Genomic DNA, 22,000 nt, shown 5'->3' on the forward strand with positions numbered 1-22,000 from the left:
CTTATGGATCAAGAAAAAAAAGAAATGAAAAGTAAAAGGATGTGAAGAGATCGGTCTGAGTCTCGCCCCGATGAAACAGCGTTCGGTCCCGTCATTCACCTTCCACTGGTGGTGCTGAGGGCCATGCTGCTGGAGCAGGAATTGCCCCCTCACTGGACGTAGGAATGCCAATAACTTCATAAAAATGGTAAAATTGCAGGAGGTAGCCAGGCCTGCGCAAGCCCTGATGGTTTGTAAGGGACTGGGACCGTGGCTAAATTCCTGCGTCTCCATCCAGGCCCGGGACCTGGTGAGCAGGCAGCGCACAGGCACTGGGCAAGGGGCAGCGGGATGCAGAACTCCCATCCTTGGGCAGGACGGCTGAGCTGGTGAAGCAAAAATAGTTTAATATCAATGGAGATGGGATTTCTAGTTTGCATAAGGAGCAGAGAAAGCAAAAACCCCTCTGCCCGTGGTTCCTGATGGGGATCATGTTCCTTCTGAGGGTAAAATCCCAGCATGGGGAATGGCATGACCCACGAGGCTGAAAGGAAGGGGGCGGGAAGGGTTTTACGTCAGAAAAGTACAACACAGGCAGGATGTGGATTAAACACCTTTGAGCCATAAAATCGACACTGACTCTGAAGGCTTTGTTCAATGCTTACGCGATTGCGGGAGCGTTGCCGCAGATGCCGGGTGGCTGTTTCCAGATCCAACCGAGGCAGTTTTAGTTGAGCGTTGGGTTCCCATTAGAGACTCTTCTGCAGTCATCTGCTTTCACCAACAGACCATCTCTCCATGTATTTAGCCTAAACTGTCTTTAGCTAAATTTCACCCCACTGGAAGTACCCTGGCCCAGCTTTCCCCAGGTACGGCTTTTTCAGTGGGTTTGCCGATCCTGGGCAGCGATCCAAAGAGCGTGTGCTTCTGGTGCATTCAGAAAGGCAACTGGAAAGACAAGCAAGCCCCACCGAGCTCCGGTAACCCACTGAGGATGACTGCAGTAAGGAAAGGCATCTCCTGGCTGATTTGCAGTGCTAGTTTTAGCTCAGCTGAGAAGCCTGAGGAGATGCTCAGCAAGGCGGGAGAAGCGCACTCCTTCAAGCACTTGCTCTTTCACTCTGGAGAAGTCAGGACCCCCCCGGAGCTGCCAGCATCAGTGATCTGTAGCTACCTGCTCTGCTCCCCTGCCCTCCTCAGCGTCAAACAGAGGGTCAGGCAGCCTGGCTGGGCTGGGACACTGGGTTCAGGGAGACGCACACCTTTGTGCACACGGGAGCGCAGCAGACACGTGCAGACATGGTTTCTTCTCCTCCATTGCTGTTTCTAAAAAAAGAACCGGCAGCTTACCCCCCCTCCACGCTGTAAAGAGACCTGGAGAGCTTTCGGGGAGTGAACTTTCTGAGGGGCTCGGCCCCACGTTGGTGATTCCTTCGGGGTCGTGGGCTATTTGGGGTCGTGCTCTTTCCCAGCCGCCTCCGGGAGGGAGGAAAGAAGGACGGTGGGAGCCGGCGGAGGATGGGGCTGGCCCCTCTCCCCTGCGCGCAGCATCCCTCGGGGGTTGGGGGGGGGGGGGGGGGGGACACGGGACGGCGAGGGGGTGGCTGGCACCGAGGTGCCGGCGAGGAAGGGGTTATAGCGGGGGGGGGGGGGGGGGGGGGCCTGCCGCAAGGTGGGCCGCGGCGGAGGGTGTTCCCCGGGCGGGCGCTGCGCCGCCGCCCTGGCCGGGGGCTGCCGGGGGGAGCGCGGGGCGGCGCGGCGGGGCTCGGCGCTGCGCTCGGGGCTGCGCGGGGCCACGGGGCGCTGAGCCGCAGCGCGCTGCCGCGCCGCCCCGCGCTCAGCCTTATTATTCCGCATTATCTGGTTTTATTATTATTATTATTATTATTATTAATTATTATTATTTGATCGTCTTTTTATTCCCTTTTCATTTTTACTCCGCCATCCCCACCGCCCAGATCTCTCTCTGCCTCCTCCCTCCATCCTCCTTTGAATAACTCGGCCAGGAGCGATCTGGAGGAGGAGGAGGGGGGGGGGGGCGGGGGGGGGGGGGGGGGAAGAGGAGCCGAGCAAACCTGTGGCGGAGGAGCCGGCTGGTGGAGAGGTGAGTCGAGGAGGGGGTGAGACCCCGAAGGAGGATGAGGAGCACCGGCTGCCCCCCACCTTTTGGGGGGGGGGGGGTGTTTGCAGGGAGCCGGCTGCGCGGTCGCGCAGCCGGCTCCCTGCAAACACCGCCCCCCCCCCAAGGTGGGGGGCAGCGGGTGCCCCCCGGGGAACCGACCTGTTGACCGGAGCGGGGGCTCGCCCAGCCCAGCCCTACCGGCTCGCTTAGACGGGGCGGCGGCGGAGCGGTCCCCCCGCGATATGCAGCGGGGTCCGGGGATGGAGGTGAGGGGCGGGGGTGGGGTGGGGTGGGGGGGGTGTCTCTGCGGGTGTGGATGCTCCGACCTCCACGCTGACTCGCGGGAGGACTTGGTACCCCGTCCCCTCGCCTGTGTGGTTTGTTCACGGGTGGGTTTTGCCGCCCCCCCCCCCCCCCCCCCCTTTTTTTGGCTGTGTGCGGTTGTGGGCACACACAGGCGTGTTTGGGGAGAGGGGCACGCAAGTTGCCATGGAGCGGCGTAACATCACTTTTGCTGCCCAGAAAGCCCTTTTTCTTAATTTCTGGGCCCTCTTCTCGTTCATATCATGGATGATGTAATAAGCGCTCGGTATCTATGCGGTGTCCTGCTCTTGTGGAGTTAGACAGGAATGAAGATCCCAGAGCAGAGGGAGCATCCGCCATCTGTTTGAATAGATGGGTCTTAATGAATCTGTCAAAATCAACAAATGTACACGACGGAGGAATTTGGCCCCCAACACCTACTGATGCCGCTGTCGGCAACCAAAAGACTCCCAAAGAGGGTCCTGCCTGTCGCCCAGATGCCTACTGATAGCTTTAATGTATTCAGCCCAGCCTCGTTTTATTTCAGCTATAATTTCAATCACCAGATCTAATACATGATTTGCAGTGATTGCCTCCTGATTTACCCACTTGAACAGCAAAAGGAATGCATTAAGGAAGGCTGAGCTGCCGTGCTTTGCTGGTGTCCTGAGTGTGAGCTGTTTCTCCTGTTACTCACCAGCAGCTCAGACCTTTTCCACCCACCAAGTTTTACTGTTTTCCACGTAGCAGCTTCGTCCCCCTTAGCACACGCCGCGCTGTGTCGCACTAATTCACGGGGCGCCTTGCAAGCTTGTCTCTCGGCTCTTGGTGGCTTTGGAGTGTGTTGAAAGTCGTCGGGATGCAGACGGGCTCCGCCAGGAAATGATAGCGGGACGAGATCGGCTGTGGGAATGGCTCGCTGAGGTCTGGCCGGGCTGTGGTTGCCTGTAACTCCGCCGGACGAGAGGTGCGTGATCCTGTCTCACTCGTTGTTCTTGTTGGACTACAAGAGGATCTCGTCACTGCCTGGGAAATCGAATTTCCCCATTGTTCAGCTGTAAAATAGCTGCACAAGGCCGTGATTGGCAAAGGACTGGATCACCCAGGTTGCTTACATCACGTAGGCAGCTGCCACCGAAACGACACACTTGATTGAAGGCCAAAAGAACCATATACGTAACTGCCTGTGATTAAGCTCCATATGATGCCTCAGAGCAAGTAAAAACCCCTCCTTCATCTCATCTTGTTTGTAACGAGACAACCGTTGCAGGGATATCATTTGGGTCATGTTGTGGCTTTTGGGGGATTTTTTTTTGTTTTGTTTTGGGTTTTTTTTTTTGCTTCTGGCTGTAAACTTCCATGACCTGCAACAATCAGCCGTTGCACCCTCGCGCGATGCCCCATGAGAGCCTGGTGCTGTAGGTGTGCTGGTAGCTGGGAATACAAATTTTACCAGGTAAGAGCTCCCAATGCCATTTTTTAACGAGGAATATTCCAGCTGGCTTCTTTTGGGGAGGGAGAGGGTCTTTGCATGTGTCCTTTCCCCACTGGCATGCATGTGTGGCGGTGCGACTGTTTATTTCTGGGAAGGGTTTGATAGGGGAAGCTTCATCTTTTCAGTTTTCAGAGTCTTTGTGGATGCTTAACTGTTTCCTCAGAGTATGCACTGTACCTGTAGATAAATCCTCCCTGCACTGCACCTGTGGATAAATACTCTGCCCTGGCTCCGGCGAGACAGTTTGCATATCCCCGGGCAGAATCCCGATCGGGCGGTGAGGGATGGGGAGGGTGGTGGACCCGGGCCCAACCCTGCACCAGGTGAAACTTCCAGGTAGCGTAGGGACCGCAGGGGTCTCCTGTGGGGAGGACTCCGTCCTGCAGGAGCGGGCTTCTGGTCCTGTGCTCTTTGGTAGCGTGTAGACCTCATCTGGTTCTCACACCACCTTCCCTTAACTTTTCGGTGGGGCAGGATCAGGCCGGGGCCCGATCCTGCAAACTGATGGATTTCATCAGTGAACAAAAACACTTTGCAAGCATCTCCCTGCTATTGAATCCCAGGGCAAAACTTGTCTTGCAAAAAGGAAAAAAAAAACCAAACGCTTAAAGGGAAATAGTTTGCACAAATGCTAATTTAAACAACATCTCCTTCCTTTCCTGTCTCAGCTGCATGGGGACACAGGGTCGTACCTCCTCTCTCCGTACTCACGCTCTCCCTGACTTCATTATCATGCAGTTTTTGTCCAATCATAACGTGCTTGAGGATTATGCTGATGCAGCTTATTCCTACCATATCATGATATATGGGTATATATCAGTACAGGTGGATATATAAACAACATTTTTGTGGCCACTTGTCCAGGCTTTGCTTCAACAGACTAAATCCCAGCCCAGCCTTGGTACGTTCAAATGGCTGGTCCCATGCATCTCACACAGCCTCCAGAAAACCTTCCCCTGTAAGTTACAATGCAATGCAAGTCCTCTCATTTTATTTTTCTTTAAATGACCTAATTTCTAAGCAAAATCATTGCTTGACCAGTAGCGAGATGATAGTACTATGCATGGTTTTTGTCTTCCAGAGTTATCGTAAACTGAACAAAATACCCATTGAGAAACTACTTGTGTTAGAAATAGCAGCAAACATCATTTTAGTCGATTTGTGCGCATATAACTTTATTGATTCAGCATGAAATATGGCAGGCAATCTATTAGAAGCTGTAAAATGAAACAGGCAGAGCCTTTTCAGCATAGGTTGGGAATGTCTGAGAGCATTCATTTTGGCCAGGTGGCTTGCTAAGGTAAACTGAAATTATTTTTTATGAGTCCTGTAAACAATACCAAGTCAGTTTTATTCAGTTTTATACAGTCCACAGCTAAAGATATATTAGTTAGCTCAGCTGTTAACTGGGGGAACAGATACGTATGGAGAAGCTTTGCAAGACTGGGTAGGCTTTAATTGTATTTTTAACCTGTGAATGTGGTTACTGGTAAAAGTGTAAGCAAGAAACTAAAGTAAAAACTGGGTATTATGCAATAGTACTTGGGCTATCATGAAAAGAGGGCAATAGAAACAAATTGTTTTATAGGTCTGCTTTTAATTAAATGCAGTCTACTTTGATAAAAGCACTAAAATGTGAAAATGTTTCCCAAAATAAAGACATTAAGCAGTGGTAATTAAAGCCACAGTGCGGGTTTACTCTGTTGAACCCGAAGTCCACAGGCAGGACACGGCAAATGTATAGAAATTCAGTGGGTGGTTCTAAAACTGCCCTCTCATTCCTTGAACTTAATATCTGCTTGTGGAGGCTTACTGGGCATAATTGTATATACATTTTTACAGCATGATAAAAGAAAACCTTAAACATCTGCACTGCATGCTGTCATTAGGTCTGTTCATAGCTGAAGCTTTCAGGCAGCTGAGGTATATACCTCCCTTTTTCATACATTATCGAGCCATTTAACCCGGATGGAGGTTTCAGATCCATGCCATTTGTTGCCTGTTGCCGTACCCCGCTGTGTTGGCATCCCAGCAGCTTTGGTGGGTACCTCCCGGGGTGCAGGCATTGCAAAGTGGGGTGCCAAGGCACGGCGGCTGCTGTGTTTGTCTCTGAACCCCCAGCAGTGAACCGATGCCCAGCAGCGCTGAGGAGAGCTTGGTGGAGGTGCTGGTTTGGGGCTCTCTGATCCGTCCCTTTTCCTTACTCTCCTGTATTTCCATCATCTTCACATGTGTTTATTGAAGTTCTTCCCTGTGGTATCTGCATAAGGGATTTGGATATTTATAAATGCAGCAAGGGTCAAAATCTGGCTGCTTCGCCTTTTAAATAGGGCATAAGCAGATACTGGGTTTGCCTGTGGTCACTTAGTGTCCTGGAGGATGCGTGCGTGGGATGACACAGGTGACAGCACGGTGGGCACATGTGAGAGCGTCTGCGTGCAAATAGTTTCCTTGGGATCTTTTTATCCTTGATGCCAGCATGTTAAACAATAACGTGAGCAAGCCCGAGAAGCTGGAAGCTTGTTCAGTCGAGGCCACTGATATCCTGCACAAATTCCAGTTTGGCTTAATTCCTTCCTAACCTAAATTCTCTTTGCGTTTGTACTCGCTTCCTGCCGGGGGCCTGATTCTGCAAAGAGGTCAGTAGGGCAGAGCCTCACTGAAGTTAATGAGTTGCAGCGAGCTTGTGCCTGCGCCGGGATTGATCCACTTTAATGAGGTTTTCTTCATTCTCCTCTATTTGCAGGACCATAGCTGTTTGCATAGATACGACGATCATTTTGAAGGGTTACCCAGTCCTGCAAAGCCTTAGGCAAACAGCTAAGTAAATAGCCTGTTGGCTTGGATGAGCACTGCTGATGCTTGCAACCTGTCCCAGTGAAGGTAACTGGAGTTTTGCCATTGCCTCCCATGATCGCTGTGGCCCCCCGAGGGAAGCGTGCCCCATGGGCATGCGTTTGAAGACCCAGACTTGTTTGTGCTGCCAATTGGCAAGCTTCTCAAAGGGTTTGAGGACATATCTAGAGGCTACCAAGGATGTCACAGTAATGTGTTCTCTGAGATATATTTATGTATTCATCCTTGATCTTAGATACTCTGCTCTGACTCCTTTTAAAAACTGCAGTTTAAGAAAAATGCCCTCTCTACGCTACTTTTTTCTGCATATTGTTGACCTCCACCAGGGCAGTGATTTCCCCATGGAGAGCTGTTGGCACATCAACTATTATGCAAATGAGATTCCAAATAGTTAATCATCCCTGCCAGGTATTAAGGTTGGGAGCAGCCAGCCCAAGAGCAAATCCCAGGAAAAACAAGAAAATGAAGGCTCCATAACTGTTTTCAATTACTCGGTCTCGCTCGTTGTCCTTACGTTTCAAAAAGAAACATGCAAATCTCTCCGGGTCTAGCTTGTTTACAGAGTGCTCGTGGGTTTAAAATACAGCCAGCATCAGATTTCTGTTGTACATTTCCTTCAAATAAATACTGAAATAAAAATAAGGATGCTGTAATTTGTGCCACCCCAAGAGCTAAATACTGCGCTCCAGCAGGAAATGATCATTTTGGTTTCTTGGAACAGCTTTACTATAATCTTCCACAGACCGGTAGCTCGCAAAGAAAGAAGCGCAGACTTTCTCAGAGCAGCTCAGCTCTCTCTGATAGGATCTTAATTCTTGTGAATTAAGGTCTTGGACGACGAGGCGCTCCAGCACGTGCTCAGATCCTGCTGAGTCCAGGGAGCGCTTCAGCGCGTTGCAGCATCGGAGCTCCAGGGCTTACCCCTTGGAGGAGGTCCATGCCTGCCGACCGCTGTGCACTTACAGAGGTCATTGCAGGTTTGGGATCTACCTATATACTCTTCCCATAAGCAGCTAAATAGTGTAGTGGTTGGTGTTGAACAGCTGGTCTGGGTGGACAATGCACCGTTCGATGGATGCCCTGGCCACCTTCTGCAGTAGTGCTGCAAGTCCTGCGCGTCCAAAGGCAGCTGATACTTCCAGCTTTCTGCATGAAGTGGTGCCACGAGCACAACAGTCTCTGAACCCTTTCTCACCATAGCCTGTTCATGGCTTAATAGTAGTTAATAGTAACCAGCCCGGTGATTCTGGAAACTTCTTGTTGGGGCAGGTCTTCATTTGGGTCAGTTGACCCTCTCCCAGCAAGCAAACCGGGATCCTCTTTTGAATCTGGATCCTCTTTTAAAGCTGGGCCGTACTATGTGTATGAAGACACTTTCCCGAGGAAACTAATTGCCCTGAATGTTTGCAGCGGGGAAATGCTTGGAGCGTATCTTGGTTTGAATCTGACACTATGATCCACCTCAATTTATATGAAAATTATTCCAGTGTTATGGTTACCCTCGCCTCTTTAATTACCTTCTGGCTCGTTTATATATGTTGATGGCTCCAGTCCTCATAGCTCCTAGGGAACTTTCTGTAGTAACCGTCAGCTATTGCTTTTAAAAAATAACCCTCGCCAGATGTCCAAAAGCCTCCTTTAAAGAAGAGGCCTGGCATAAGTCGTATTTATTGGGGGTAATTAATTGTCCTATTAAAAAACCTAAATGTTTTGGCATTTCATTAATACATAATCAACCAACAGGCTATTTGTAGTGTGTTACTTTGTTAAATCTGCTGTAAAAATTGTCATTATTGATATATTTCATGTTTATAATTATTCATCTGTGACGCACTCAGTCTGTTATGAATAATCCATTGTATATTGTTTTCTTAAATAGGATGCTTGCTCAGTGTGCTGGGTGTGCCAGGAATCACTACTAATAATGTCTTCATGTCTGATTTATGCCTGTGAAGTGAAGGCAACTGGACATGAGTAAATGAACAGAAGCGTGCTCAGAAAACTGTCCTCAAGACGCTCTCAATAAGCAAACACTCAGCAGTTGTGAGTGCAGGAGAAAACGGTTAAGCAGAGCAGGGAAACATGATAGAAATGCATTACGGGGGGCTAAAGATGCGCAAGTGACATTTCCTCGCTGTTTTGACATTCTCTTCATCTCAGCTAAAAGCTCTGCGATACTTTTTTTCTTAGTGCCAACAAGGACCTCGTTACCCTACGCCATCAGTTAGTTCTGTATTATCTTCTTGTGTTCTCCCGCTCGGAAAAAAAATGAGCTAAGTATTCCAGAAAAAGAGAAATCTGATATTTTTGTATTTTAAGAGCAAGGACCGTTGAGGGGGTTGGTGTAATGGTGCGAGCAGGTCCGGATGATGGTACAAAGCCTCTCTTGCACCACTGACCTGCCATGTGTGCTCAGCTAAATGTGCTCGGCGTTGACTTTGTCCGTGCCCCCGCAGCCGATTGCCTGGGGTGGGCAGGAGGAGCTCCCGCTGCATGCTGGCAGGGAGCCCCTGGGGGTAGGCACAGGGTGGTCATCGCTCCCCTTGGCAGTATTAACTGGACAGTTTTGGTAGAGAAAAATGAAATGAAGGTGAGGTGGAAGGCGCCTGGGACAGTGCCAAGGGAGCTGGCAGGTCTATCAGCTGCACGTGTTCTCATCTCGGCACCAGTGCTGCTCAGCCCCTCGGGGTGTCTTCACAAACTCCTGGTTTTTAAGGCCCAGGAGGAGTGTCAGAGCGTCTAATCTGGAAAACAATATATCACAAGCCATTAGATTTCACCCAGTTAACTCCAATACCGAGCTCGGTAGCTTGCGCTTGGCTAAAGCGTGTCTTCCAGCAAGGCATCTGGTCTTGTCTGGGAGACAGCAATGTGTCACTCGTTCTGGTAGTTTGTTCCAATGGTTAATCGCCTCCGCCATTAAAAACTCTTGCTTAATTTCCAATTTGCATGTTTATAGCCTTCAGCTTCCCACCACGGAAGCCCTTCGCCTTTAGATTGTAGAGCTTTTAAGTAGCCTGCGGGTTTTTCTCTCATAAACTCTTGTCCTCAAACAATCTTTTCTTGGCAGCCCCCCGCTATGGGTCCTGTTGTCTTGTAGAGGAGCTGAACCCGTAGGAGGGAACGGGAGGCTGGTGTATGCACACTGCAGCCTCGCCGGGGATAAAGGCTCTGTTCCCAAACTGATTCTTTCCAGTTTCCAGGTGAATCTTTAGAGGGGGGAAGAGAGGAAGGTTCGGAGATTTTTGTTGTGGTGTTGGCTTTTCTTTTGCTTTTTAATATCAGCTCAGCAGCTTTCAAAGACAACTGTGGTTTATATGAAGATGGAAATTTTTGGCTGAACTCTACCCCTGCAGCCAGAGGCCGGGGGCAGCAGAAGTAGCAGAAAGTGGCTCGGTGGCAGCAAGCGGGAGAGGGAAACAAAAAAAAGCTCGGGATTGCTGGCTGCGAAAGGCGAGGATGAGTTTGGGGGCTAAGAGGAGCTTGTGTGAACAGATGAAATGCTGGTGAGTCGGTTATGATGGTTCTTTAATTATGCAGGCTTAAGCCTGTTTGGGAATGTAAAGGGGTCTTTATACCCTTGGCGTGTGATGTGCTTGCCCTGCAGATACAGAGCTATCAAGTCATTGCAGCCCTCTCCTCCTGGCAATTTAAGCTGAAGATCAGCCTAGGCCATAGTTAAAAAATAACAAACAACAACTATGGTTTAAAACTGTCCCACTGTGTTCTCACATGTTCAGCTTTCAGAAAGAAATGTGTATATTTTATACTTGACCTGGCATCCGCAGCTCTTCCTTTCTGCCATGCAGAATTCAAAGGCAGCCGTGAAGCTTCAGTTGTTTAGCGATGTGATGTCTTTTAAAGTGACCTTCCTCTTTTTAATTTCAAATTTGCTGGAGAAAGTGGGGAAAAAAACCAGCACAAAACCATCTGAAACACCTATCGCTTTGAGGTTCTCGAACCTGGAAGTTTGTCGCTCATGAAGTGCCTCTGTGGCACTACATCCATTAGGCTTGTCACTCAGACCTCGTTTTCTGCATTTCAGAGAACTTTCCTCCCAGTTACATCCTTGAATGCTGAAAATGGTCCCAGGTTTGTAAAGTACTTCCACCCATTGATCCCCATGGGGAACTTTATTGCTAGTATCCCAACCCAGTATCTGTCAGCAAGGAGATCTCCGTTTTCTTGGTCATTGTCTGAACTAGGGGAATATTTTCTTAGGCTTATGTCAGTAAATAATCACATACAGCACGAATGCCATGTACGGTGTGATAAGGACAAGGGCACATGTGGGTATGGAGGGTCAGGGCTGAAAGTGGTCCCTGGGGGCCAGTTTTAGTCTGTACCTGTGTCACCACCAGCAAATGCGTAGTGAATCTCACGTGTGTGTGTGTGCACTGTGGAGTAAGGTCTCATGTTTGCAGCCAATACATCCTTGTAAAAGGTATGAAATAAATCTGGATGGATTAATTTGCTGAAAATACCATGTGTGTAAATGCTGGGTCTAGCTTCTGATAAGCAGCCCAGCTCCCAGAAAGTGGGAGTACTCCTGTTTTCCAGGAGTAAAAGAAAAACCCTTTCAGAGGAAGCTTTAGGGCTCACTTGCACTCACAGCCCAATGACTTTGCATTACAGTCTGAGGAAATTTGGCTTCCAAAAATGGTCCGGTGTGTTTACTGCTCTGTGGAGGCTGCAGCAGCGGGCTGGGAGCAGGGAGGCTCTTGTCTTTCTCTTCCTGCAATAGATCTGTTTATATATAGCCCAAATGTGCTTTTCCATGTGTTTTGGGGGATTTGGCTTTATTGGTATCAATAGTCAGAAAATACAAACTTCCTCAAAGATTTTCTTCCCTGGGAGGATCTATTTTAGGGCTTTGTTTTAAGGCTCCCTATGCACCAGACCGTATTTTTCTCAATCCCAAGGCGCCCTTCCAAGACCCACTTATATTGATTTTGTAACTACAGGAAAAGCCATCTGCCTGAGCACGCTTTCATTCCTGTGTCTCTTTATGCACCTGAGTTGAGACTGATTAAACAAGACTTCTGCATTTTATTGCAGCAGCTTAAATCCTCACACCTCATTACAGAGCTCTGGATGGGCTCCCCTTCCCCTTCTCTGCATCCTCAGAGCTCCTCCCAATGCCAAAATGAGACTCTTTGGGCCCTTCAGACTTTCCCTTGGTAGCTTGGGCTCATATTGCATTTGAGGTGCCAAGTTTTTGCACAAAATGAAAAAAAAAAATCTCTAAAGCTATTGTTAGCAGCAGCGTATGCAGGTGATAAGGGACGAGGTGACTTAGTGCTCTTCCTAGCAGAAGGATTTTGCTAAAGCCACGTGTCTGCAACAAAACTCTTGACTTGCCTTCCCTTAGCTGTATTGGCTACAAACACAGACATGGGGATTTAGTCCAGCTCAGTCGCTCCCATGCCCGAGAGCACGGGATAACCACGACCCTCAGCTGTTACTGCCTCCTTGGGAGAGAGGGGAGGGCCTCTTGCATGGGCAGCAATGAGAGGAAAATATACCAGAATAGCAATAAAGACTCTTTGGAAAGTTGGTTGTGTCCCCTGACTGATGCGTCGTGCCCAGAGCACGGAGGATCAAACAGCCCAGGAATTTCCCAGGTAATACTCAGGGGTCTGTTTGCTCTGCTCGTCCCTTTGGATCCAGCTAGATATTACACAGCCTACCTGAAAAGATAATGGCAATCGTTCAGCTCTGGGGACAAGAAGATAATTTTTTCCCAAGACACTGCTCTTATTTGCCTTAGTTGTTATAATGTTGCTCTGCCCAGGGAGAAGCATCTTTAACACCATTACTTCATTTGATGAATTTTTAAAGGGTTTTAGAGCAAGCTGGGGGACTTTACAGCTACTGTTCCAGTTTCCCTACCATCTGGTTGCTTCGTGGATTTTCTATGTATTCCTGTATTTTTTTAGCTTGGTTTCCTAAGAAAATGAAGCTTACGCTGCTGTACTGCACGTGTGTGCTTGTCCACCCATGCATGTATGTTTTCCCATACTATCAGCTTGAACCCTTTGTTCAACCCCAGCCAGATTTGTGGGAGAGATGGAGATCTCAATTTTACCATCTTCCCATGTTTCCCCACCAGCATCGTTTCTGCCTGGTCTGTTTGACGCCTGTGGGGCAGTAGCTGCGGGGCCAGTCAGCCTCCAGGACGGGGATCTGTTCGCCCAGGTTGCACACAACCTGCTGGGCAGCAGCCAGGATCCACCAAATTACAGCTGAACAGAGAAGGCAAATACACGATACTGGCCAGGCGTAACACCCAGGCAGTGCAAATGATGTTGTGTGTTATGTGCCTGAGAGTGTAAAATCAGGATCAATTCCTGGGCATCATTTTGTGCTGCACATGGGAGAGAGGCTAGCAAGAAATCTTCTCCAAATTGGTAACTACCAAGGGAGATCCAGGATCGATACAAATTGATCCTGAGTCCATCTCATTGACTGATACTTAAGCTAAACCTTCCAGTTTAATAGTCGCGTGGATTTCAATTGGGTCTGAAAGCCTTTTTAAAAAACGTATCACAAGAGCTGGTGAAGACTGCAAACCGGAGCACGTGTAGACATGTGAGCATCGTGTAACTGCCTTTTTTTTTCCTGACGGCAAATTGCTTACGAACATCTTATAAATTTCACAAATGTGGTTGTGCTGAAAGGAAAGAGTGAGGCTGGCAGTGCTGCTGCCGGGCGTTACGGGGGATGTAACCTGCTGGTGAGCTTGGCGCAGAGACTGAAACCTTGGCAAGGTACCATGGTAACATTTCTATACACATGTTTATGGGTTCTTTGAGGGCTTTTTGGTTAAATGTCAATGTTTTCATGATATTATTCAAGGAGATTTCATTGCTCCAAAATCCCACTATGCCTTTGAAAACTGCTTTCAGTTTGCAAGTTGCTCAGTGGAAAATGTATCTGTCTCAACTGCTCAGAGACGGAGAGCAAAGCTCACTGCTTAGCTGCCTGCTCGGAGGCTTGTTGTGCAGCCATGTAAAATGGGGCAAGAGCTGGGGCATCTTCCCCGTTCCCATCCAGAGGAGGTGAGTTCACATTGCTGCAAATGTAACACGTTGAAGAGAGGGAAAGCTGTCGGCACCCTGCACTCCGGCACCAGCATCTGCTGCTGACCGAGCGCCCGGGAAGGGCATCGCCACGGTGTGGGGTGGATCCCATCAGCACCGGTTCACTTATGGTTTGAGTTTAGCCAGGGTCTCAGCTGGCACTAGGCAAGGTCAAGGTTACCGTCTTTCTAACACGGACATTTTGGCTAAATTCAAAATGAGCCTGGACCGATCTGGCTGTGCTAGGACAGACCTCTTGTTCCCACGCAGGCATCGGGCCCCTACGTATTTCCATTAAGCTTTTTACGTGTTTCAACATAGGGTGCTTTGCAAAACGTGGTGCTTTGCTTTATGAACTCTCCCACAACCCACACCTTGCAATGCCCCTTTTTGCCGTTTTCTCCCCCCGTGCAGGCTCGGTTTTGGCAGCAGGCTCCCGTCTGCAGGATGCTGAGCGCTCCTGAAGCGCGGCTGCGCATCCTTGTTTGGACACCTGGCGCTGGAGCTGCTGCTGGTCCAGCTTTGAGCATCTCTTGTTAAAACTGGAGGCAGGCTGAGAGCTGCTGAATTCCAGAAGCTCTGCAGGGTTTCTGTTGAAAAATATTGCAATTTAGAAAAAAATAATATACCTAGGCGGTAGAATTTAATCCAGGATTTCTTACCCTAGGATATCATGGGTCCCCCCCCAGTACTAAAATGCATTACAGGATCCCAGGTGGGAGCTGATTTTAAGCAGTTCAGCCCTCAGGGGAGATGGATTGTCATTTTTTTTTAACGGTTGTAGAAGCAAAGGCACAAAAAGTGATTTCAGAAATGCTTTAGTGCACCCAAATCCATGGCTTGCAGCTACCCCGGCCATGGTTGAGCTCAGGGGGTGCGAGGGGCTGAGCTCCCTTCGCTCAGGGGCCAGGGCAGGCGGGTGCTGGCATCTGTCCCCAGCCCCATGGGCTCATCGCACGCTGCATTTGCAGTGCAAGCTCACCCCGCAGCTCCGCCCGGGCCGTTGCAGATGTTAGATTTAAATCTTTTTAATTTGATAGGGTTTTGAAAATCAGTGTAATTGCTTTTACATTGGGTGTGTGATTATTGAGAGAAAACATGGATCGATTGCTGCCTGAATACTTTGTGGTAGGGCTGGAAGCTAATGAAGATGGTGCAAAGGGCTGGAAGTGTCTCTCCAGCCTTGCTTGTCGGGACCTAGAGCGGTACCAAAGCTGGCATCGCCTATGGGTAGTGTCTCCCTGTGGGTAGGTAAAATTCCCATCTTAGTGCAGAGCAATATGTCACAGTGAGCAATATATCAGAATGAAATACATTAATTGGCAAGTGCTGGGAAATTACAGATATGCTTAATGAAAAAAAAAACTTGTTTACGGTTTCTAATGTGCTGCTGAAGAAACTGGCTCCCAAATAAAAATACTTAAAATTACGATTAGGATTTATTTACATAATTACTGCAAGAGAAATTCTAGGTACGTGCTAAGCAGTGCAAGAGAAACCTCATGGCTTTTCTTCTTCGCTTTTCTGTGTCTTGAGGTTAGTTTGCTCTTGGTGAGCCTAGTAAAGCTTTTACTAACTCAGTGAGGTAAGAAGGCATTTGTTACAAAATTAATGGATATATATGTATATATATATTTGTTTTATTGACTGTGGTGAGAACATATGGCTGAGTAAGAGCCAGATCATCCTTGTAATTGTAGTGTTGGCTGGAGAACGATTCAGTAGGTGGCACTTATCTCTTTATGGCAAAGCAAGCTGATGTCCCGGCGTGGCTGTAGTGAGAATGCCCTTGGAGTTTGTTTCCAAGGGGCTGTGTCCCCCACTGGTGTGAGTGAGATCTGCCAAGGATGCCATAGAAATTTATATCAATGGTCCGTTCCAAACCGTACTGCCCAGTGTGTCCTGGCCACCTTCCAGCCTCTGCGGAGACCCTGGGCCAGATCCTCAGCTGATGTCTGGGTGGCTCTGTTGACTCTGCTGATTTATATCTGCTGGAAATACACAGTATAAAATGCAGAAGGCCCATGATGGGGCTGCGCTGATTGAAACCAGCCAAGGGTATGACAAATCTTCCTCTTAATATTTCAATTGACTTTGGCAAACTTGCCTCTTTCTTGTGTATCCTAAATCAATGTGTAAGTGCTGCTGACAGTAATTTCCACTTTTGTCTGTGCAGATGGCTGCCCTTCACTAGGCTGCGGTGTTTATACCTGCTAAGTTTGCAAACACTTTTCTGCTACAGCCTCCCATTGAGCAGTATTTTTCCTTAGCTGTCATATTTGAGAGATGAAAATGTTCTTTGCTGGGCCCTGCTCGAATGTGAATTTTCTTCTTTCAGCGAGGGCCACTGAAGTCTGGAGTGGAGGCACTGGTGCGACGTGCATCTCGCTCAGCACGGATGCTCTGGGCAGGGGGGGTTGAACCATCTTAGGGGTCTAGATGCTCCAGAGCGGGGTCTGAGAGCTGGTGTCCAGACCCTTGCAGGGCTTTGAAAGTCGTGCTGCTGGATCCTATGACTTTTTAACTGCATGTCAATGTAGACCCCTATGCACTATATAATTATTATCAAATAGCAAATCTCTAGGCTGAAAGCTGCAGTATGAGTGCTAGACACTCATATTTCCTAAGGCACCGCTGTTCTGTCTCTGCTAACTCTTGTTCGGCATGAAGAAGAAGCTGCTGCTTTTCTGTTTGTTTGTTTAGCTCCTGTCTTAGACACTAAATAAAATCTGCAATCCATCAGTCACGCACCCAACTTCAGTGCGCGTTCCCTGGTGTAGGATGCTTTGGTCCAGCTACTCTTTCAAGGCAGGCTATTGTACTATTCAAATAAACCAAAGACAAATGATTAAAATAAGCCTTTCTCTTCCCTCTTCTCTTGTGCCCAGGGAGAAGATGCCATTCCATCATGTAACGGCTGGCTTGTTGTACAAAGGCAACTACCTGAACCGCTCACTCTCCGCTGGCAGCGACAGTGAACAGCTAGCGAATATCTCCGTGGAGGAACTGGATGGTGAGCCACGTTCTTGCGATTTTCCAAAGAGGGCTGGGAACGGGGAAAGGCTCGTTTTCACCTTCTCTGTAGCGTTGTCATGCAATAAGCAGAGGTATTCTCCCCGTGAAGCAAGGAGCAAAAGGCAGGTCAGAAGTGAGATGGCTCAGCAGATCAGGGACAAAGAAAAGGTCCCCGACCAAAGTTATGTTGAGAGCTGTAGACTGGTTTTAGCCTCAGATTTTGTCCTTCTGCCTAGAAATAAGGCAGCTTTTTGAAAAAGTAAGGCTTCTTTTTATGGGCAAAACTTTGCAAGAGAAAAAGTTAGGCTAATATCTTTTTATAAAGATGTCTCTAGCCTTTCCTGAGAACCTGCAGAGCTGAATCTGTCTTCCTAGCAAGTCTTCTCATTTGCTTTGTGGGCTTTCAAAAGTGAGGTTTCTCTCTGTGTCTCAATATAACAAGATGCACGGAGGTGGCTTGTGGCTTAAGAAGCTGGAAAGAGCTTTAAAATTCCCTTTTCCAGGTCAGTGATTGGGAGCACAGACTGGCCTCAGGCTGGCAAAGGCTATCAGGAAGGTTGTCCACATCTGCTGCCTGTAGGATCCCAGAATTTCCTCCCTAGAAGGTGGTTGCTGCTAATCCCTTCTGCCCTGCAGATGGGATGTGAGGCCAGGTAGACTCCCAGTCTGGTTCGTGGTGGGAAGGTCTCTTTCGTTGGCAATTTGCGGCTCACCAGGGTCATTTCTAAGCAAAAGTTAATATTGTTGACAGCTGGTCTTTGAGGGCTGTGGAACAAATTGAAACTCTTGGTTTGCTTCCCAGTAGACATTTGGTACAAGCCATGATCATAATCAGTGGTCTCGACGGAGAACGTGATGAGGAAATGAGCAAGGGAATGGTGCAAGGTGGAAACGGTCCTTCCAGGACAGGTTGGGAGGCATATTGGCAAAACAGGCGGCCAACATTTCTGCCCACCTTCCCCCTTTTCACCTGTGCTTTGGTAAATCAGACCTTAGTTTTCAAGCCTTTTCAACTCAGAGCCTTTGGATTTGCTTTTGCGAGCTTTACATTAACTTATCTTAAGTACAAACAGTGTTTTCTGAGTATTTGTAACTGCTTCTCTTCTTCCCAATGAGTATGTGCTGAACGCAGTTCAGGTGAGAGATGCAATGTGAGAAACCACTTTCAGTGCAGCTTAGCTAAAACCCCAGGAACACAAGGACTGCAGGGGCATCTTCTGGGCTCTTCTCCTGGGTTACAGGAGCTTCCCTTGAAGATTTGAGTTGGTGAGCAGAACTGAACTGGCTTAGCTTCTGTGCATCCTATAGATGACAAATTATGTTGCAAGGTGAAGCCTGTTGTCCCTATTCAGGATGATAGGGGTTGGCTGAGCAGACAGGAGGACGTTGGGTGAGGTCTTGCAGTTTATTTCAAATGCAGAAACAAAGGTTTTTCTGCTATGCCTACCCTGATTAGAGCACGTCTGCTGTAATTGCCTTTGAGATTTGCAGACAACTGTCAAGAGCTGATTCAAGTGGCATCAGGGCTGCAACCCACTGTCAGGGCCATCCCGTTGCACAAGGGAAACTTGTCCTTGATTTGTTCCCCTGCTGTTTGCATGGAAATGGTCTGTGGCTAGATGTGGGAAGGAAGCCCAGTTTCATTTCCCGTGTCTCCCTGCTGTCAGCCCGAGCCACGTCGGGCAGTCTGCAAGCTTTGCGAGCCCTCTTGGCATCACTTTCCCACCAGCGGCTCCAGGGTGGGAGCAGCAGCTGTGGGAGGCAGCGGAGCACAGCCCCACGGCCAGACCTGCCTTCCCCAAGGAGAAACCTGCACTCGGAGAGGCTGTGGATCATCTCCGTTAATTAACGGCAAATGAAGTGAATTAGGTGTAAAGGAGTCGTCTTTTGAGAAGGCAGCAGCCAAGCTGCTGCTAATGCGAGTGCTACATCCATTTAATGTGGTCGATGCCCCATTATAACTGTGCTATTGAATTGGAGAACAGCAGAGTTCATTCATCTCTGTTCACAAAGAGTATCCCCCTCGTTCTTCAGGAGAACGGTTAGAGCTCTTTAACTAATCATCCATTTATTATCTGGCTGTTAAGCACAGACTTCTTGTTAGAATTTAGTTATATTTTTTTCTGACAGCCTTTTGCTTTACAAACACCTATTTTCGAGGGCTTTGTGTCTTTGCCATGAAGATATGCCCCAGTTCTTCCCCTAGCAGAGAAGAACTCAACCTCAGGCCATTGTTTTCCACCTGCAGACACAGAAGTGGTACTGAATTGATTCGTGTCTGCTAAAGCCAGAGCAGCATAAGAAGCAAGAGAGACTTTTCTGCGTGCCAGCTACCAGAGTAGAGCCTAGCCACTGGAAATTATTTGTAATATTAGGTCAGCAGTCATTATCTTACTGTGTTTTGTCACTAATACTAGATCAGTGCCTGGGTGTGCTGGTAATTGGTGAAGGTACCGCTGTTCACTGCCCAAACCCAAACCAGAAATAGTCTTTCTGCCTTTAAGCATAAACTATCTCAGGGTGAGTAACAAAATGTTCTTCCTTGAGAAGTTAATGTCAGTGTATGGGAGCTTTGTGGATATATCAAGCTGTGATAGCTCGATGCCAATAACATATTTGCATTTAATCTTACAGGCTGGGAAAGAGATGCCAAATTCTCCTTGGTTTCTTTTTCAATGAGATTTTGGTCCCGAGGGAGTTCCAGCCTATTGAGAAATTTCGGTCACACATATTAAATTATTAAAGGTTAGAAGCTGGGGAAGTCAGTGGGAATTTTCTATAATGCTCCTCTGCGCTCAAGGCTCCAACAAGTGCCTGATCTGTCGGGTTTTTTCCAGCAGATTTTTTTTTTCTTTTTTTCACGTCTAGCATTGCGTGTCTCAACGCCGTTCACTTCGGGAAAGATTTCTGCAAGTGTGGGCTCTGGGATGCTGCAGGGCGAAGGCACTGCGCAGCCTGGCTGGAACGCAACGTGTCTCTCCCTGCGCGTCCCTGCAGTGAATACCGACGAATACTCCGTGTTTGCAGCCTGCGGGCGGTGGATGAAGGATAATATGGAGATCAGGAAATGAAAAATATTTCTGACTTCAAGTAATGTAAGGGGGAAGGAGTCCAGGTTTTCGGATGAACGTGCGCCGTTCAGAGCGGCGTGCTTAGGGTGCTGCTCTGCCTCTTCTCCGACCGGTTATTTTTCTCCTATGAAAACTTTTCCGACTTGCATCAGCCATCTGTCGACTTTAACTCCGCTCTGTTTTTTTCCATCCTGCTTTAAATACTATGCTGGCAGCAAGGAAAGAGGCTGGAGAGATAGCAGGTCACTCTGCTGATGGCTTGTCTATTCCTAGCAGCGGTGTTTGCTATTTGCGGTTCTGTAGTAGCGTGAGGATTTTTAGAAGCTGTCACCGTCACAAAGGGAATTAACTTGCAGAAAGCTAAATTAGGCGATACTTAACTTTGTAACATCAAGTAAATGACAAAGTTGAAAGTGGCAGGCCATCCATAACCCGTCTCTTAGGGACCGCGAAGTACGGTGGAGTCTCGGATGGATGTTATTGCCATATGCTTAGCGGTTTCTATGCATGAGATTATAAATTAAGGCTGGGAGGAACTGTTTTACATATAGATTTTCTGGCTATTGTTGGTTGACATAAAATCGTGGCACAGTTTGTGCATACTCTGTGGTTTCCACATCCCTTTTAAAACCAGCTTCTGTCTTCACATTACGAACTGCTAGGGGTATTTTTAATAAAAAATGGTGGATGGAAATCATCATGTCAAGCTTGAGTCATCCACCTCCATAGGAACTATCTAAAGGGTATTGTCAGGAGGTAAAAACATTTCCATAGTAGGAATCTGACAAATATCACCTGAAGGGAGGCACATGCATTACAAGTAGGCTTTGCAAAAAGCGTCTGTGAAATGCGTGCTAGTCAGGGCCTTGCAGAGAAAACCCAAACGTGAACCACAGCAGCAGCTCTTTGTCCAGAAAGACATCATGATAAATCCTTACCTGACCCAGGTTCCTTTGAAATCAGCAGTGCCCGTGCAGGAGGAAACGTTGCTGCATGGCAGCAGGACGGCTGGTGGCATCTGGTGCCTTAGGCCATGTAGCCCCTGCCCCAGGTGGGGTCTGTGGTATCTACAAGGCTTTTTCTAGGCTGGGATGGTTTTTTTTTTGTTGTGGTTGTAGGCATCAACCCAGCCAGCTTGATGCAGTCCGTAAGGTTGAGGTCCAGAGTGGAAATGCCAGTGCATGGTTTTGCCTGCCTAAACTGGAAATGTCAGCAGAGCAACACATGAAATGGGGGCAAAGCTGCTGGCTGCAGGAGCTTGGGGTGCAGTAGACTTCAAGGCAGGAATCTGGAGACTTCCCTCACCAGGGGACTTTCTATTGTTATAGATTATACACCACGTTGCAGGACGTGCTTTACCTGGTTTCTGCTTCTTCCCAGCAACCTCCCTTCTGTCACCTGCAGAAGCTGTTAACTGGGTCGCTCTTTCTTGGGTTTCTGCATAAAAGTCAACCATGAGTGGCTTCAGCATATACCGGGAAACAGCTCTTGAAATAATTCAAAGTGCATGGTTAAAGGATGCCCCATATGGATTTTAAATTAACAGTTGTCTCGCGCATGCCAATAATGCAGGCAATGCCAAGCGGCTGAAGGTGTGTTGGGGCTGCAGCTGGTTCTGGAGTCCCAGCAGCATGGCAAGGTGGTCAGTCGTGGGGCTGGGTCCCTGCTGGGGGGGACACCAAGTAAGATAGTCCTACATCGCAAACACAGCCATGCCATCCTAGCCCTGCCTCTGAAAATAAGGCCAAATTCAGGGGTCTGTACCCTCTTGTGCATGTCTGATATGATGGTCCTTGGATGTTGTAAGTCCTGGGAAGGGAAGGGACCGTGATGCTGCAGAGGACTGTCATCGTGCAGTCTCGTTTGGGGGTTGTTATTTAGCAGAAACCCCGTGAGCCATGAGGATTGTGGCTGATCCAGATCCTAGTTCACTCTTGTGTTATCAGAAAGGCTTGATAAACAGTCCCTTGCTTGCTGGAGAGTTGGGGCTGCTGTGTGAGTCCTCGTATTGCTCTCCAGGTGTTGATTTTTCCCCGGGCCTGCTTGTTTGCTAGCAGAGATTTTAATCCTGCTGATG

At 48.3% G+C, this 22,000-nt stretch overlaps 1 protein-coding gene across 4 annotated transcripts in view; it reads left to right on the top strand.

Annotated features, from left to right (window-relative positions):
* Nucleotides 1-2,030: 2,030 nt before the first annotated feature.
* The window catches only part of CALN1 (calneuron 1), a 130,252-nt gene continuing 110,282 nt past the window's right edge, over nucleotides 2,031-22,000 (top strand). Inside the window, exons 1-2 of one of the 4 annotated variants that reach the window (XM_076354735.1) lie at nucleotides 2,031-2,083; nucleotides 16,726-16,850. In XM_076354735.1, the coding sequence (XP_076210850.1) occupies nucleotides 16,733-16,850 (118 nt within the window). In that variant the 5' untranslated portion in view covers nucleotides 2,031-2,083; nucleotides 16,726-16,732. Of the gene's footprint in view, nucleotides 2,084-2,992; nucleotides 3,372-3,398; nucleotides 3,861-6,722; nucleotides 6,783-16,725; nucleotides 16,851-22,000 lie in introns of those variants that run through there. The other 3 variants (XM_076354734.1, XM_076354732.1, XM_076354733.1) reach the window with 3 other exon arrangements.

This window comes from Aptenodytes patagonicus, chromosome 17 (assembly GCF_965638725.1).
Source record: "Aptenodytes patagonicus chromosome 17, bAptPat1.pri.cur, whole genome shotgun sequence".
In the NCBI taxonomy this organism is placed as follows: domain Eukaryota; kingdom Metazoa; phylum Chordata; class Aves; order Sphenisciformes; family Spheniscidae; genus Aptenodytes; species Aptenodytes patagonicus.